The sequence below is a fragment of the Gastrolobium bilobum genome, unplaced genomic scaffold (genome assembly GCF_033153095.1).
Source record: "Gastrolobium bilobum isolate Gb01-03AN ecotype WA unplaced genomic scaffold, APGP_CSIRO_Gbil_v1 utg909, whole genome shotgun sequence".
Classification (NCBI taxonomy): Eukaryota; Viridiplantae; Streptophyta; class Magnoliopsida; order Fabales; family Fabaceae; genus Gastrolobium; species Gastrolobium bilobum.
Genome location: NW_026895707.1, coordinates 1584298 through 1601058, shown reverse-complemented (window position 1 = coordinate 1601058; position 16761 = coordinate 1584298). Strand labels below are relative to the sequence as shown.

The 16761-nt window shown below is 31.4% G+C and overlaps 3 protein-coding genes and 1 non-coding gene across 4 annotated transcripts; 3 read left to right on the top strand and 1 right to left on the bottom strand.

The window, feature by feature from the left end:
* The first annotated feature begins 714 nt into the window (after window positions 1–714).
* LOC133293556 (uncharacterized) lies at window positions 715–1060 on the top strand. The gene has a single exon (XM_061492149.1). It carries the CDS (start codon window positions 728–730, stop codon window positions 1058–1060), a length of 333 nt encoding a protein of 110 aa, XP_061348133.1. The 5' UTR covers window positions 715–727.
* Window positions 1061–5424: 4364 nt separating this feature from the next.
* LOC133293120 (ATPase GET3A-like) lies at window positions 5425–11201 on the top strand. Its single transcript, XM_061491660.1, has 7 exons — window positions 5425–5828; window positions 6052–6176; window positions 7613–7763; window positions 9133–9243; window positions 10178–10316; window positions 10418–10533; window positions 10741–11201. The coding sequence occupies exons 1-7, from the start codon at window positions 5577–5579 to the stop codon at window positions 10915–10917; spliced, it is 1071 nt and encodes a 356-aa protein (XP_061347644.1). The 5' UTR covers window positions 5425–5576; the 3' UTR covers window positions 10918–11201.
* Window positions 11202–12905: 1704 nt separating this feature from the next.
* Window positions 12906–12986, top strand: TRNAL-AAG (transfer RNA leucine (anticodon AAG)). Its single transcript has one exon. It is a non-coding gene; the product is annotated as a tRNA-Leu (tRNA).
* A 728-nt stretch (window positions 12987–13714) lies between these two features.
* LOC133293183 (ubiquitin-related modifier 1 homolog 2) lies at window positions 13715–16594 on the bottom strand. Its single transcript, XM_061491722.1, has 4 exons — window positions 16459–16594; window positions 14807–14882; window positions 14630–14712; window positions 13715–14113 (listed from the first exon to the last, which is right to left on the bottom strand). Exons 1-4 carry the CDS (start codon window positions 16479–16481, stop codon window positions 13996–13998), a joined length of 300 nt encoding a protein of 99 aa, XP_061347706.1. The 5' UTR covers window positions 16482–16594; the 3' UTR covers window positions 13715–13995.
* Window positions 16595–16761: the final 167 nt, after the last annotated feature.

Sequence of the window (16761 nt, the reverse complement as noted above, 5' to 3'; positions counted from 1 at the left end):
ACATACAACCAATCCAAAGTCTTACTTTATTGAATTTTCAAGAGGTGTATCATAGCTAATAAATCTATTTACCAACTTATATGATTCATCAGTCAGTGACCCCTAGTCGTTCTACCCAGTTACTACTCATTTCATCTGCTAATAAATGAAAGTTTATGTCTGACTAAACTTTGCATCCTCTGCATTGTAAATTATATACAACTTTTTTCATATCATTGTTTCAAAGCTATACCAAATTTATACAATATCGAACATCTAATTAATGTTCTATCGTTCGTTAAATATATCACCAAACGTAAATGTTTAACATATATATGAATAGTGTACATGGTATCACATAATTGCATGACCCTTCAGATAGCCATTTCAAGATGCCCCCTTATATTCCCCCGTTTCATGTGCAAAGTTGGCGACACTAATAATGATAATTCCACTGACTTTCAAAACTCTAAAAACTCTTGAGTTTCGAATGACTCAAAAGACCAAAAACAATTAAGAAAAGAAAATTCTAAAAACAAAAAAAGACAAAGAAGGGTAGTTTGGCCCCAAAAAAGAAGGTAATTGTTTCACGTAACACCATCTTGCCCCTTTTCTTTCTTCTAAATAACCGCCTAAACTGACCCTCACACACTCATCGTGGCCCATTTTTTCTTTCCCCTTATTTATTCATAAATTCCAAGCTATTCTCTTCCATATCTCTCTCTCCCTCTCTCTATAACTGTAAGTGATGGCTTTCAACCCCAGAAAGGGACCAATCTTAAGTTCAAAAGCCATAGCTGATGCAGCTTCATGGTACTGTGCTTTTGTTCTTGTGACCCTTGTAATGTTAAGCATATTCAGGCACAGTTCTATTCTTCCAAATCATGCGAACTTCAAAGAGAACCAACTCTTGTCGCGGCCATGTGACGAAATCTATGTGGTGGGAGAAGGAGAGACACTTCACACAATCAGTGACAAGTGTGATGACCCTTTTATAGTTGAGAATAACCCTCATATCCATGACCCTGATGATGTCTTCCCTGGTCTCGTTATCAAGATTACACCTCCACATCATACCTAGAAAGTTGCATATATTTATATTATAAGGTAGTTCTGCGTTTTTTTCTTGTACCATGCATACATATGATATATGTATCTTCTTTGCTTGAACAGGAATAAACTTTTTTCTTCTCATTACAGTTTTATTTTCTGCCTTTCTAGATTCTTTTATATTTCTTCTCAACAAATCAGTTATATATATAAAAGTTTAGATTGCAATCATTCTTACAAAGTTTTTTTTTTTTGTATGTGTGTGTGTGTATGTGTAGAAGTAATAGTAAGAAATCCAGTTTTTTCTTGGAGTTAGGTTATTCTTAACATTGCGGTAGATGTTTTTAATGAATGAGAGTTTTGTGTTTCCCTATAATAACATCATGAATATTTTAGTAGTTTCATTAATTAATGTTGTGATTTTGTTTGTGGAATTTGTCGGTTGAAGTTGCAAAATGTTCTTGATAGATTTCTGTTACTAAGGTTTGGATGTATAACCATAATTAGAATTACAGTTACAGATGATGGCCTAATGTTGACAACATTAATAAATAGGGTTGATGCGATAAGTTAAGAACAAGCTTCCAAAGATTTCATTGACAAGGAACGGTTATAATAGCTATGATTCTCTTTTGGATAACAAGGAAACAACAACGAGAGATTTTGTGTTATGATAGAGGATATACATGGGTTTTGGGTATTGCCTAGGTCTAGTATTTTTCATTCACAATTAAATTTTTTGATCCTTTTTGATAATCTTTGAATACATGACTTGCAAAATTACTTTACATTCTTATGTCTATGTGTTTATGTTTTTATCTTGTTAATAAACTCAATTTGATGTCTCAAAACTCAATTTGATGTCTCAAACGCGAGTTATTTAAAGTACGTTTAAGAGTAGAGAGGAAAAGGTTGAGGATGGAAAAAAAATGAAAAAAAGGTATAGAAACTTGATGTTTTAAAATCTTGACAGTGAATTGTTTTATGTGTTAATTAATATGATTATATCATGTGATGAGTGAATCCTATCCTAATAATTCATGGGTAAATCAATGACAATGATCATATCACTATTGATTTGCTCATCAATAATTAAAATACTTTCATATCACATGATTATTAACTAATACATAAGAGAATCCATTTTCAAAACTGCCATTTGTTAAGGTATAGTACAATGGGCTATAAGTTGTCCTCAAAGAAACTTGGTATGATGGTCTTAATTATATGACTTCAAGATGTTGACATTATTAACTAAGTACAACTTATTTTACTTACTCATATGTTTTTAGTGAACTAATATATATATGGGAGAGGTTGTACTTACAACCTATTTTCCTTTACAATCTCTTACAACTAATATCTTAACCGTTGATTTCCGTCAATCAACGGTTAAGATTTATTGTGAATTAATAATTATTTAATAAATTTTATTTACAAAAATCTTAACCGTAGATTGACGGAAATCAACGGTTAAGATATTGGTTGTAAGAGGTTGTAAAGAAAAATAGGTTGTAAGTATAACCTTCTCCTATATATATATATATATATATATACATATATATATATATAATTTTGTTATGAAATTACTTTAATCAATGTAATTAAGGTTTAATTTTTTTCTAATCATTTGAGATAGAGTTATCTTCAATTACTCCAAAAAAAACATCGTATTAGAATTAAAAGAAAAAAATTAATATAACCCCCATAATAAATTAGAATAATAAAATTTTTTTAACAACCTTAAAATAATATTATTTTAAAGTCACAAACAATAAATTATCTCCAATAACTCAAAAAAATATTAAAACCATGTAGTTATATATCAAAGCTTTAACTGTTTATAAAAAAAAAAAAAAAAAAAAACCCCTTTAACAAAAGCCCAATGCAATCAATCGTCGTTCCTCGTGTCTTTGAAAATGAAGCACACGTGGAGCTAAACAAGCAAGAATTAAGGCCCAAACAAATTCAAAAGGCAGTTTTATTATTAGAGTAAACATCATTTTTAGTCCATGTCAATATTTACGAAGTCTTTTTTAATCCCTGGCAATAAAAAAGGACCAAATTGGTCCCTGAAATTACAAAAAAAGAGCCATGTTAGTTCTTATGTCAACTCCCAAATATGTAGAGTGGCCCTTTTCTTGTACTTTCATGGACCAATTTGGTCCTTTTTTATTGCCAGGGACTGAAAAAGACTTCGTAGATATTGCCATGGACTAAAAAGGGTGTTTACTCTTATTTTTATTTTTAATCAAAAGTAAGTTAACAAAGACAACAGCAAAACTTTAAAGTTCAATTTTGACAGAAGCAAAAAAATGTATATATTACCTACCAAATATATACATATAAATATACATATATATATATATATATATATATATATAATTTAATAAATTTGATAAGCCTTAAAATATTACTGAATAAATGTGAGATTTGTAAATATCGGGAAAGGCATTGCAAAAGATCACACAAATCACAGTTTTGTGCATTCAGAAAAAATAATCCAAAATGCTATTTTCCACAATTTTTATAAGGATAGCATTTATGAATTTAAAAGCCATATAATTTTTTTAATATATTTACCGCAACAGGAGACAATTACATCTCTTAATAATTTAAGCCACTAAATATAATCTAATGATGAGAGATCTAGATAATTTATATGAAATTAGAAGTTTAAACTTGAGTGTTATTAGTGTATAAAAAAATTTAAATTTATTTTCTTTTAGAAATATTTATATATATATATATATATATATATATATACATATATATATATATATATATATTATTTTTGCAATTTCAACCAGATGTGAAGGTAAAAAAATTTCCTAAATTTTTTTTTTCTAAAAATCGAACTTTCAACTTTAGAATTTAAATATCAACTTTTAATTAATGCAATTGGTATCCATGAAATGTAAAATTTAAACTTCTATTACAATCAAACTATTATTATTTAAAAATAATTATCACATTATTTGATAAATTTAAAAACATGTATATCAATTTGTATTGGTATAAAAATAATAAATTTTTCACTAAGTTTTAAGTCTTGATTTATGTATCTTTTGTGATCCTAATTTATTAAGTTATAATTGTTAATTAATGATCAATTTCAGATAAATAATAAGGGTTTCTTGTTTCTGAGATAATTTATAAAATTATCTTCTGTAAATCCAAAATTACATGGTTGTTTTAAAGTTGCAGAAGATAATTTTATCTTATTATGGGAGAAATAATAAATCCAAATAATAATCATCAAATACATCCAAATTAATAACAAATATTAAGTATAATACTTATTGAAACTATTATACTGATTAAATGATGAGATAACATCATAACGCAAACTTCAAACAAAACTTGTAGCCCATCATTACTGTCCATCATCCTCAGTTAAAAAATTTTCTTTAAATTTTAACAATAATATTTAAAAAATGAACACTTATTTTTTCTATTCGATTTTGATAAATAAATGTTTTTTTAAAACGTGATCGAGGATTTAAATATAAAATGGTTAAGACGAATTTGTCAATTTTTTTTTTTATAAAAAAATTATGTGATTCGAAAATAAATAAACTTAAAATATAAATAAGAGTGAAGTGTTTGTCATTTTTAATGACACAATTTTGTGTTATTGTTAATGAAAATACGTCGTTTTGATTTTTTTTTCTTTTTTATAAAATTAACAAAAAAAGAAAATGAATGAGAAAGAATGTAAAAGCACACTAAAATAACGTAAGTATTTTTCATTTTAAATGATAGAACATTGAATTGTTTTATTAAAAACTATATTGTTTTAGAGAAAAGTGTTTTTGGTATTTTTTTTTTTTTATAAAATTAGAAAAAAAGGTAAAGAAGAAAAAAAATACAAAAACACATGTAAACAGAACAGTGACTAAAGTGTCACTGTTTGGTAAATTTTTTACCTAAATGTCACACGAACATTATTTTTTACCAGACTAATACACGATGTAATTCGTTAGACTAGTAACGAATTATATTCGCCAATGATTTTGTAACATGTGGCCACATTACGTACCAAATTCGCTCCCACTAATAGCAAATTACGTTCGGTCAGCTTTTTCTTGCCAAAATAAGTTATATGTCACAAAATTATTCGCGAACGTAACATATTACATCGCGTGGCAGTCCGATAAAAATACTATTCACGTAATATTTCGATAAAAAATTTGCAAGTGACACTTTCATCGATGTTCTCGTTTAAACAACATAATTTCATTTAAAAATGGCAAAAAATTATCTCGTTTAAAAGAAATACTTATTTGAAAGAAATACTTTTCCTTATCCGTGTGACATCAAGATTTCGATTTCTATTTGAACTCTAAAATATGGAAAGTTTGTTTTGTTTGTGTTGAAATCCAAAGACAAACGCAAAAATCCCCATAAAACGAAAAAAAGAAAAACACCATCGTTCTTCTCTCTATCTGAAGTTGTGTTTGCTTTGTTCATAGTATATATATATATTGATTCATCAAAAGCAGAGAGAGAGAGAGAGAGAGAGAGAGAGAGAGAAGGGTGTGGCAATGGCAGATCAACCTGAGGGAACGGTGAAGAACATTCTAGAACAAGAGTCTCTGAAGTGGGTTTTCGTTGGTGGCAAAGGTGGTGTTGGCAAAACCACTTGCAGTTCCATTCTCTCAATCCTTCTCGCCACTGTACGCAACTCTGTTCTCATAATCTCCACCGACCCTGCACACAATCTCAGCGATGCTTTTCAACAACGCTTCACCAAGACCCCTACTTTGGTCAATGGCTTCTCCAATCTCTATGCTATGGTACCCTTTCATTTCCTTGATTTACATTTAATTTATTATTATTATTATTATTTTATTTTTTTATGAATCTGAGCATGCCCATGTTGTCAATTATCATGCTTTATGGCCCAAACCTAAATAATTTGTTGTTCTGTGAAGAATATGAGAACCCCATTATCAAGGAATTGGTTTACTTTTTTTTTTTTAATTGTTTTGTTTCATTCTGTGTTATGATCATTTGTAGGAGGTGGATCCTACCGTTGAACATGAGGACATGGGTGGTTCTGATGGGATGGATAGTTTGTTCTCAGAGCTAGCTGGTGCAATTCCTGGAATTGATGAGGCTATGAGCTTTGCTGAGATGTTGAAGTAAGAATACTGTGACCTAAAATCTTGTTAGAGCATTTTTTTTTTTTCACCTAAGTTTTAAAGTAGTCTGTGGGAAACTAGAATTCTGGGAATCCTAATTGATATCTCACATAAAATAGTGTACTTAAAAAGATTCCTACCATAGGTTTATGAGAAAACCTTCTAAAATCCTGCATAACAAATGCTTAGTTCTCAATTGCATTAGTAAAAATTAAAACAAGAGTATTCTTTAGGCATAGTTATCAATCGCGGGTAGCATAACAGCCAACCCCAAAAACACTATAGTGATATAGCGGGTATTGGTATAGCCGCAACAATGAACCCCGCATAAATGCTATGGTAAATTATACTAAATATATATTAATAAATGCTCAAAAGTAATAAATCATCCAAAATTAAAGACATTCGTTCATAATTAATTCTATTGTAACTTCATCCAAACAAGGATTCAAGGAGCATAGAGCAAGCAACAAAAAATCATTGAAAGGAACTATATTAACAAAATTCAAGGAGAAAATAGCTGCAATAGCGGTGAACAAGGAGAAAATACCAATTGAGTCAAAGAGAAAATACTCGCAGAACAAAGGAGAAAGTGGGTCGAGACAAAATAAATTCGAAGGGCAGAGTGAGTAGCTAGAAAACCGCTGGAAGTTGATCAGTGTTCTGGAAAATGAGACGATTTGAGTGGAGAGAGGTAGAAGCGGAGAGTGAGTCGAGATAGGCCACGATTCTAGTCTAGAAAGAGTTGAGATAGAGTTCGAACTTAAAAAGGGGGTTAAAAGTCAATTATACCCTCTTAATATGAATGTCGGGACACCAGTTACATAGGCAAATATGGGATTTTCCCATCCTTCACCATAGTGTCACGGGAAGCTGTGACTTGGGTTGCGATTGCAGTCGCTACTGCAACTCGTAGAGTTGCATAGCAGAAATAATGGCTGGCTACCACTACATGCATCTATAGTGGGATTGCACGCGATAGCGGCACTATTGATAATCTAGTATATAAGGTTCATGAGAGGGAACTGTTCCCATTACACATATGCTACCTTAATACTTGATGATGGGTCTAACAGTTCAAATCAAACATGTTACTTCAAAGGGCAACTATTGATTTTATAAAAGAAAATTAAGAATCTTATTGTTCTTAAAACTGCTTATATCTAAGTAAAGGTTATTTGCAAATGAATCAGTGTATGGTAATCTCAAAAATATAAATTTTTAGCATAACTTTTATTGACATTCATCTATGTGGATATTGTTTTTCATTCAAGTATTCGGTAATTTGCAAAACATTCTGAGCTATGTGTGATTCATCTAGAAATCTGTTAACCAAGTACGTGGTGCTCCCATTTCTGGATTTTGTTCAAAATGTCACTTTTCAACTTAATTTCTCTTTTATCTTCATTTTGTTTTGATCTATAACAATTTTACAGACTGGTGCAGACAATGGATTATTCTGTTATTGTATTTGATACTGCTCCTACTGGCCATACACTCAGACTATTACAATTCCCATCGGTTTTAGAAAAGGGTCTTGCTAAAATGATGTCATTGAAAAGTAAATTTGGCGGTTTGTTTAATCAGGTATGAACTTAAGACTCATACTTCTTGCATCACATGATATTTTCTTTACTAGTTTTTGGTTCAGTTTCAGTATTTAGACTGTTATATTCAGATTAAAAAATAAATAAAAATACCCCATCAGATTTTATTTTATTCTATTTTAAATTTTAACCTATGATCTTTCCTCATGGTGGATCTAGGACAATGCAACACAGCGCGTCTTTAATTAACTTATATAAGACTTATTTAATACCAATATCTTGATCCTCTATCAGATTTTTTTCGCTTTTAAGTAAAATGCTCTCTGGCCAGTAGATCCAAGTATCAAAACAGATCCTCATTTCATTTGGAGATCTTACTGTTTCAGTTTCAACTTCCCGTCATAGCTTTCCACTCCTTGATTTAATTCTTTTACTCCCAGATGTTTCATTCTGATACAATCCTAGCTTTAAGGGTTGTTGATTCATTTAATCAGTTGCAATTTTGCTGACTCATCAAATCAGTTGCAACCAATGTAACAAACTCTAGCAGAATGGGTGGCATGAGAAGTGAGTTAAGGGTGGTTAAATAGGAAAGGTGTGGAGGGGGATGGGGACATCTGGAGTCTTGGCTGGAGATTGGGTTTGGGAGAGTGTAGAGCCTCTCCAATTGCTCTAAGTTCTCATTTCTGTCTCTGTTTCACTGCAACTTTCTGCCTTAATTGTTTCATCCAGATTTCATTGTATTAGTAGCTTGAACTGTAGGATTTACTGTTGGTTGTATTAATCGCTTGTACTGTTGAGAAGAATATCAGTAATATACATTGGAATTTCTCTGACTCCATTGTTGTTTTCTGTAATTTTTACTGTTATTGGAATGGGTTGTATCACTTTCCATTCAAAAAGGATGTATTTTGGTCCCTTAAGTGTGGGGATCCCACTCTAACTAACTAGATTGTCTTTCTCTGCACTACAATTGAAGATGCAATGTGTGCATATCTGCTGTCCATCATTTTAGAATTGAATCACAGGAGACCTCTTTTGTGTTGTCAGAAAACTGCTGATCAGTCTCTGTATCATAGATGAATTCTGCATATTCAATTAAATGAGCATCGTTTGATTCCTTCTGAATTACTTTTTGTATTATTATTATTATCTCTCGTCACATTCAATATTGGAAATGGAAAAAGACTATCTTTCTCTTGTAGCTGTCATTACTAATGTCTGCATTTTATAGTGCAAACACTTTCTGTGTGAAAAATCAATTGTTTTGCTCCTTCTGGATAAATTTTGCATTCTCGTGATTTAACTGTTCTATTACCTAACTTGGGGCAAACTTCTTTGGTGATTCATGAGATATTTGCTTCATCATCTATTGTGTAATTGTACTCTTTTTTGAACTTTCATCGCAGATGACTCGCATGTTTGGCATGGGTGATGATTTTGGTGATGATGCAATTCTTGGGAAGATGGAAAGCATGAAGGATGTAATCGAACAAGTTAATAAGCAATTCAAAGATCCGGTAAGAATTACATTTAACTTTGGTTTCATATTGTTTTGAAAATGATAATTTCTTGTTTTTCCTTCACTAAACTGTGGCTTATATTCTTGCAGATCAATAAACTGTAGTTTTTATTTATTTGTTTGGTAAACTTGAACTGCGTTTTGTCTATTCATGAAATAAATTGACCTTGTAATCCTTAGAAACTGTGAAGTTAAGGATCTAATTCTTAGAAGAAGATTGAACTGGCACACATTGATAGTATAATTGACCTAAAACCTGAATGACTTGGATAGGATATTTCTTAAGAAATGTTGTTTTTATTGTTTTAACTAAAACTGTTCTTTTCAGTTGTTAGATAGCATTAATCATTGAAAAATTAAGACAATATATCTGAGAGGGGTGTAAAATAATAAGATTGATTGAAAGCATTCTTCCTCTAGAGTTTGGATACAGTCCTTTTGGTACAAACAAATCAAATGTTATTTTCTTTTTATTTGATGAATAGCTAAGAGAGTGAGGCCCCTTCACTGCATAAAAGGGATGTCTCCCTATAATTTTGATAAAAAGAATGGGCTTACTTTCCTTCAGTTATTCTGACATGCACCCATGTTCGCTGTCTATCGTGTCCCACAATTTATTTTATTTTTAAATCTTCACTAACACACTTTCTCTTTGTTTCTAATTGCAATATTTATGCTTAAGAGTTAAGGTAGTAGTTTTTTTAACTTGATATATTGTGGGTAAATGATTAGATTGGTCCTACTCTTTTGTTGTATGGTTTTTGTTCCCTTTGTTTAATAATTCAGTGTGATCAATTAAGATGTATTAGTTATTGTCTTTGAATTATGCCTGTATATTTTTGTGCTGGATTTTATATTTCTATTGTATTAGTTACCCAAGCCCAGGTACCAATCTCCTTCCAAAAACTAATTTGTGTTTTCTTTATTCACAGGACATGACAACCTTTGTCTGTGTTTGCATTCCTGAATTCCTTTCACTTTATGAAACAGAGAGATTAGTTCAGGAACTTACGAAGTTTGAGATTGACACACACAATATCATCATTAATCAAGTAATCTTTGATGATGAAGGTAACATGCTTGTCATGTCCTTGATATATTAATTTTTTTTTTTTATATATAACTTTACCTTATCTTATAAATATTGTCTGCTGATCTGTTCATCCTTGTAGATGTCGAATCTAAGTTACTTAAAGCAAGAATGAAAATGCAACAGAAGTATCTGGATCAGTTTTACATGTTGTATGATGACTTTCACATTACCAAGCTGCCATTGCTCCCAGAAGAGGTAAGTTGTTGCATTCTTGATATTCAGAGCAGATCCATACATATGTATAATTTCAAAATTTCCTTTTTTGTGTCGTGGTGATGGTAAAAAAACCTTGTGGTTATTTGTATAAAACTTTGAAACCATGTGAGTAGTTGCTTTTCTTTCATCAGTTATTGTTTCATGCTTGTTTCTATGAGCCTTTGATTAGCCAGTGGAAATTGATAGGTTACTGGGGTTGAATCTCTGAAAGCTTTTTCAAGACAGTTTACGTCACCATATCAACCTTTATCTAGTAGAGACCAAGTAGAACGGTTAGAGCGTAGAGTATCAACTCTACAACACCAGTTAAAAGAGGCTGAAGAAGAATTGGAGAGACTCAAATGGGGGAAGCCCAAGGCTTGATGCCCCCCCCCCCCCCCCCCCCCCCCACATTCATGAATAATGCCTTTTTGGTTCACATTCTTTTGAAGCTTACATCTGATAAAGCATCTTCTTCTGTGTTGGGCTGCCAATATAAGTCAATTGTCTATTTTGCTTCTTTTTAATTAATGTTACAGTGAGCTTTCTCATGTAAACACAGCCACAAAAAAAGTTGCTGAGGTTAGTTTAATTTGTTTAATGAATATTCTTTACTTTCAGATTATGAATCGGATAATTTCTTATCAATATTCTTTCCTTTTGTTGTTTTCAACTTTCCAAGTAAAGGTGACCATGTTCAAATATCCAGTTGTCCATAATGAAAAATCTGTAGTTGTTATTGGTGTGGTTGAGTTTGGTACACAAAATCTTGCCATGTCTTGATTCCAGAACCAGGTGAGGCTTTTTAAGAGCCTAAACACAATTATGCAAGAGGTTTGATTTTGCACCTGCTTAAATATTTAATGGCAGTTCATTGTTGCTCACTGTTTTGCACAGAAATTAATCTATCACTACGCAGTTTGAATGGTGAATTAAATATAGTGTGTGCCTACAAATATTCAAATTCACTATGTTAGAACATGCTTTCTAGAAAATGGATTAGTAAGTGCATCCTTTACTCAAGATGGAACCAGTCAAGAAATTTCATGTAACGAAATAATAAGAGTAATAGTAGAAGATGGGTTGACCAGGCATGTGATGCAACTTTAGTTAATTTGAATTGAACTCTTGAAATGAAGTAATCACAAGTAGACAAAGTTAAAGGTGTCTAACAACTTCAAACTTTAAATATACGTGTAGAGTGTAAATTGGATACATTTGTAAAACTTTTTATGCTAAAAAAATGTTCCATACGAACTGAACATTTATCTGTAGTGAGTTTTTAATAGTTTTTGTATATAAGTTGCATGATGTGATTTATTGATTGTGTAAATTTGTATGGATAGAAAAACCAGACTGAACTGTTTGGTTTAATTAGAAATCTATGAACCAGTCAAATATCCAATCTACATATGCAAACTTGCAAAGTGTCAATCTAGAATCATCAAAACAGGTTCAAAATTAGTAAAACCAATAGTTAACTAGTTGGGATCAGTTTTTATTTTTTATAGTTTTTTTATTTTTATTTTCTAAATATAGCATTAACATTATAAAATATTAAAGCTGTGTAGTACATGACAGCCAAACCTACATCCCTATTCCCAAGGCATGAAATATGTTATGTTACCCATTAGCCCCACGAGTGTTCTATAATGTTTATTATATTTATTATAATGTGTTTAATAATTCAAATATATATTATTGAACCACGAACCAGTTCAATGTAACCGATTCAATAATCCTTCTAATTTTGAAAATATTGTAAAATTCCGTTGCTTAATTTTTTTACGTGAAATGTACGCTTTCTTAAGAATTGAGAGTGAATATTCCATTCTAAAAATATGATCTTCTTCAAATCAACTTTTATATACTTTTTTTTAATATAAATGATCATGTTTCTGCCTTTGTGATATTTTAAGATGGCTTTATGGCATTTATGATTGTGAAACAATTTTTGGCAAATGTCATGCGTACGATTGCCATGATAACTGTAATTCATTGAGACATCATATTTTCCCTCCAAATCACTCAAATAGTTGAAGAAGTACACGGCTAAAACTCTTGACTACAATTATTTTTACTTCGGTTAAAAAAATGGGGCAGGATAAAAAAAGTTTACCACTTTTACAATTAATTTAATTACGGTTGATTTTCGTCAATCTAACGGTTAGTATTTTTGAAATTAATAATTAATTAATAAATATGATCCAATAATTTCTAATAAATGATAATAGTTAGATTGACGAAAATCAACGGTGATTAGGTTGGTTGTAAATGTTGCAAACTTTTTTTTGTTGGTAAATATATCTTTTCTCAAAAGAATTACGAGCACAATATAAAAATATTAATATTACCGAACTCTATCACCAAACGTTGAGATGGCCGAGTTGGTCTAAGGCGCCAGATTAAGGTTCTGGTCCGAAAGGGCGTGGGTTCAAATCCCACTCTCAACAAAATTGATGTTTTTTGGGTTGTCTAACAGTTACTTACGTGTTCGAGTGATTTTGAATATAATAAGCTCCTATTTATCCAAACACCAAAGGTAACGACGTCCATTCTCAATCTTTGGTGAATAATGAATGACCTTTGTCTGGAAGGGTAAGTTTCTGATACAGATGGAACATGCAACAACCTCACATACTTTTGTTATATACACAAAAATATACCTGTTTGAGCCTTTGAGGTGTTCAAATTACTTAACCTTAGACCTACCCATTCAAAATGAAATTAACTCCTAACTTGTTTGAGCACTTTGAATGACTAAAAATTTGAGTAAAACCCCTAAATTCCTAAACAACTATTAAAACAAAAATTATGCAAATCAAGAACAGGGTAAACCTATAGTATAGAACAATTAGAGACTCATCATCTTGGTTCTCTTGGAGCTTAAAATTTGAGTAAAAGTCAAAGATTCTTATCTACTTATCCAATGAATTTGTAATTTCTATATATAAATTTACAAATTTATTCACATGTTTGTAACGTTTTTCCACAAGTCTGCAAATGTTTACACATAAGTTACAAGATTAATTTAATAGTAACATACTCATTAAAAAAAGTTACAAGCTTATATATAGATAAAAGTTTAAAACCAAAAAAGAAAAAGTATAAACTTAAATCTTCCCCCCTTTTTTTGGAAAGAGCATCCAAGTGAATCTCTAAAGATAAATAAAGCAAATCATGAACATGTGGATCAGACCTAAGATCCATCATCCAAGTAACCAAATTTTACTTTGTTAATGTCATACAAGTTTCACGTCCTTGCCAAAAACCTTAAAGTATAATACCAAGATTATTACAATGGAAGTACAGACTGTTCAAGGCATATGCCGTACTACCCTATGTAAGTTGATTCACCCATTACATTGCCAAATTTTAACTATCATAGTTCACCAATGACTTCAACAACTGTGTTTATCACACGATAATAATCACTTCATCAAATGTTTGATCACCTACATACTACCCACCATGCAAGGTTGATATAAAAACCACCACATCTTTCTCTTCCAGTGATGTATTCAGCTGACCACTTAGTTCCCAATCACAATCATTCACAAGAACAAGAACTCCAGGTCTCCTGCAACCCCACAACCAAAATATTAACATAGTTCAGCAGCCATGTAATGATAATATTACACATTATATGCACTTTAGACTAAATTAAAGGTAGATATACCCTTACTTTAGAGGAGCTTCTTCCCATTGCCAATGCATAATTAAGATGTATATTTTTAGGCATCATACGTTAGTAGGGCAGCAAGGTGGTGATTAAGGGTTAAGACGGGAATTTAAGTTGTAACTACCCTGCAAATGTGACAGGTAGGAGTGAGGAAGGAAAGAAGTGAGGTGTGAAATCTGTTAAGGGAAATGGTAAATGAGCTGGAGGGGGAAAAGGGGAATTAGGAAATCATTAGTAGGGAATTGGGGCTTTAGGGTAGGGAGGAAGCAGACCCTCAAAGATCTGCATATGATTCTATCTTCTTCTTCTTTTGTTTCTCAGTGTAACCAAGAGGGATTTTCCCTATTCTAAGGAGTAATATTCTATTATTATCAGTAAAATATGTTCATATAATATTTATAGTATCAAACTTACACAGTATCTCCTTTCATGAACATTTCAGGCCTCTCCTTAATCAAGTTGGTCCGCACCCAAGAAAGCAAATCTTTCATGATTAACTGAGAAGTATGAAGAGAATTTTATAAGAATGTCAAGCATAAAAGAATGTTCCATACACATCATAGTTCAAATTTTTTTGAAGTGATACACTACCTTGTCTTCACCATTTTGTTGTTCGATGTTGATATTACGAATCTTCTTAGAGTCACAAAGAAGCTCCAACCCCCCTCTGTATGTTTCAGCCATTTAAACAAAGCAGACAAAAAGTAAAGGTTCTAATCTCAGATATAAGATAACTAGATAAGAACAAAACAATATATATTTTGAACATTAAGAAGGGCCATACAAGGACGATGAATAAGATAAAGTAGAAAAAACTATTTTTGAAATAACCTTCAATATCCTGTTTAATTTAATCATAACACCAACAATATTAGATTAAAAAATTAGAATGCCTATGATCATATAACTCAGTTCAGGTTTGAATTACTCTTTACACAGTGAAAAATCTTTAGATCTAAAGGCAAGGCATGCAATTATATTAGCTACTGAAAATATACATGAATTGAACAACAAAAAGTCAAAGTCTTAATCCGCCAAAGCTGTTCAGCATGGTATTTGCATCAAATAAAAAACAAGGTATCTCCAAATCACAGAAACCAAACCAATAGTTGTTAAACATTAACACAAGGAGAAATCTTCTAAATTCTCCTTCTGCTGGTGTTAGCATTATCTCTTTGTTCACTTATTCCTTTTTCTTTTTTCTTTTTTGAGGGGGGAGTGGTGCTACCCCTTTTTTATTTTTATTTTCTGGTACTAGACCTTGCTAAGGTTAAGGGAAGCCCCACAACTAGAGTGGTGTCTAAAGGATTCCCACTAAGGGGCCCAAGGAGCGGGAAAGGAAACATTTGAGATGTTGAACCCCCTACCAGGTAGTTGCAATCAAAAGTCCCAACAAAGTGAGCTAGTTTCAAGGGACTTGGAATTAATGGGTATAAATTTGGATACTATTTCCCAAATACAGATTCTAAGGAATCATTAAAACCTCGATAATAAAATGTTTTCCCATGGCTTAACTCTGTTAACTAGAAATTAGAAAAATGAATGAGGAAATATCAATTTGATATCTGCAATCACCATTGTATTAATCTACAAAGGTTCTTAGACTTTTCAAAAGGAATTTTTACTTATGTGGAACTTTTTTCATTTTCCTATTCCTTTATGAGAAAAGTTTTATCAACATCAAGTACAGAAAAGAAATAATACAAACAGGATGCCTAAGTTAAACTCCTCAACAAAAAGAGGGAGATAAGAACTTGCTTTCAATCTGTTTGGAATGAATAAATGTTTCCAAAAACAGATACTGAATGATCACTTCTATTAGGCTACCTTTGTTACACACTGGAAAAAGAAGTTTTAAGGAAAAGAAAAATCCACCCCTCCAAAAAAAAAAAGGGTTCTATTGTGAATCTTTCAGTTTTGTGTTTGATCAGAAACATTTTCTGTAAAATTCTTTTCTTTTCTGGATTATGAGAAAAAAAATTCCCAGCATACCTCTCTAGAAATTACCTAGTTATGTGTGAATAAATTTGATCCAAATATGTATAATGAACAGGATGAAACAAAAAAATGGAAACAGAATATATGATGAAATAGCAAGCACCAACCCAGCAAAAAATATCAATTCCCCATTAATAAACTCTATTTATTTTATGAAAAATAAAATTTAAACTTTATTAAGAAAATCATAACGAGCGAATAAACATTACAAGCAGTGAATTTCGACGGATATAACATAAACTTACCCGAACTCAAGTGTCAGCTGCATATTTAACAAAGTTTCCTTAGAAACCCCAAAGCCCTAGAGAGAGAAACAAGCGAAAGAGGAGAGAGAGCGAGAGAAGAGGACACAATTTTATTATTCATGCGCAAACACTAACGTCAGCAAATATATACCATAAACTCTTAACCGCACGATCAAAAGCCAGCTCCGAATCATAACCGTCCACTGTTTTAAAGGATAATAACACTCTCATCGGACGGTACATAAACCAGAAAGAGTGTACAAATTAACGGTTAAGATCAGATCCTTCAATTCATCAACAATT

Coding starts and splice junctions, on each gene's coding strand:
- LOC133293556 (XM_061492149.1), top strand. CDS start 728: ATGGCTTTCAACCCCAGAAAGGGACCAATCTTAAGTTCAAAAGCCATA.
- LOC133293120 (XM_061491660.1), top strand. CDS start 5,577: ATGGCAGATCAACCTGAGGGAACGGTGAAGAACATTCTAGAACAAGAG. Junction 5,829..6,051: donor TCTCCAATCTCTATGCTATG/GTACCCTTTCAT, acceptor GATCATTTGTAG/GAGGTGGATCCTACCGTTGA. Junction 9,244..10,177: donor ATAAGCAATTCAAAGATCCG/GTAAGAATTACA, acceptor CTTTATTCACAG/GACATGACAACCTTTGTCTG.
- LOC133293183 (XM_061491722.1), bottom strand. CDS start 16,481: ATGCAGCTGACACTTGAGTTCGG. Junction 14,713..14,806: donor AACAAAATGGTGAAGACAAG/GTAGTGTATCAC, acceptor CATACTTCTCAG/TTAATCATGAAAGATTTGCT. Junction 14,114..14,629: donor TTCATGAAAGGAGATACTGT/GTAAGTTTGATA, acceptor GTGGGGTTGCAG/GAGACCTGGAGTTCTTGTTC.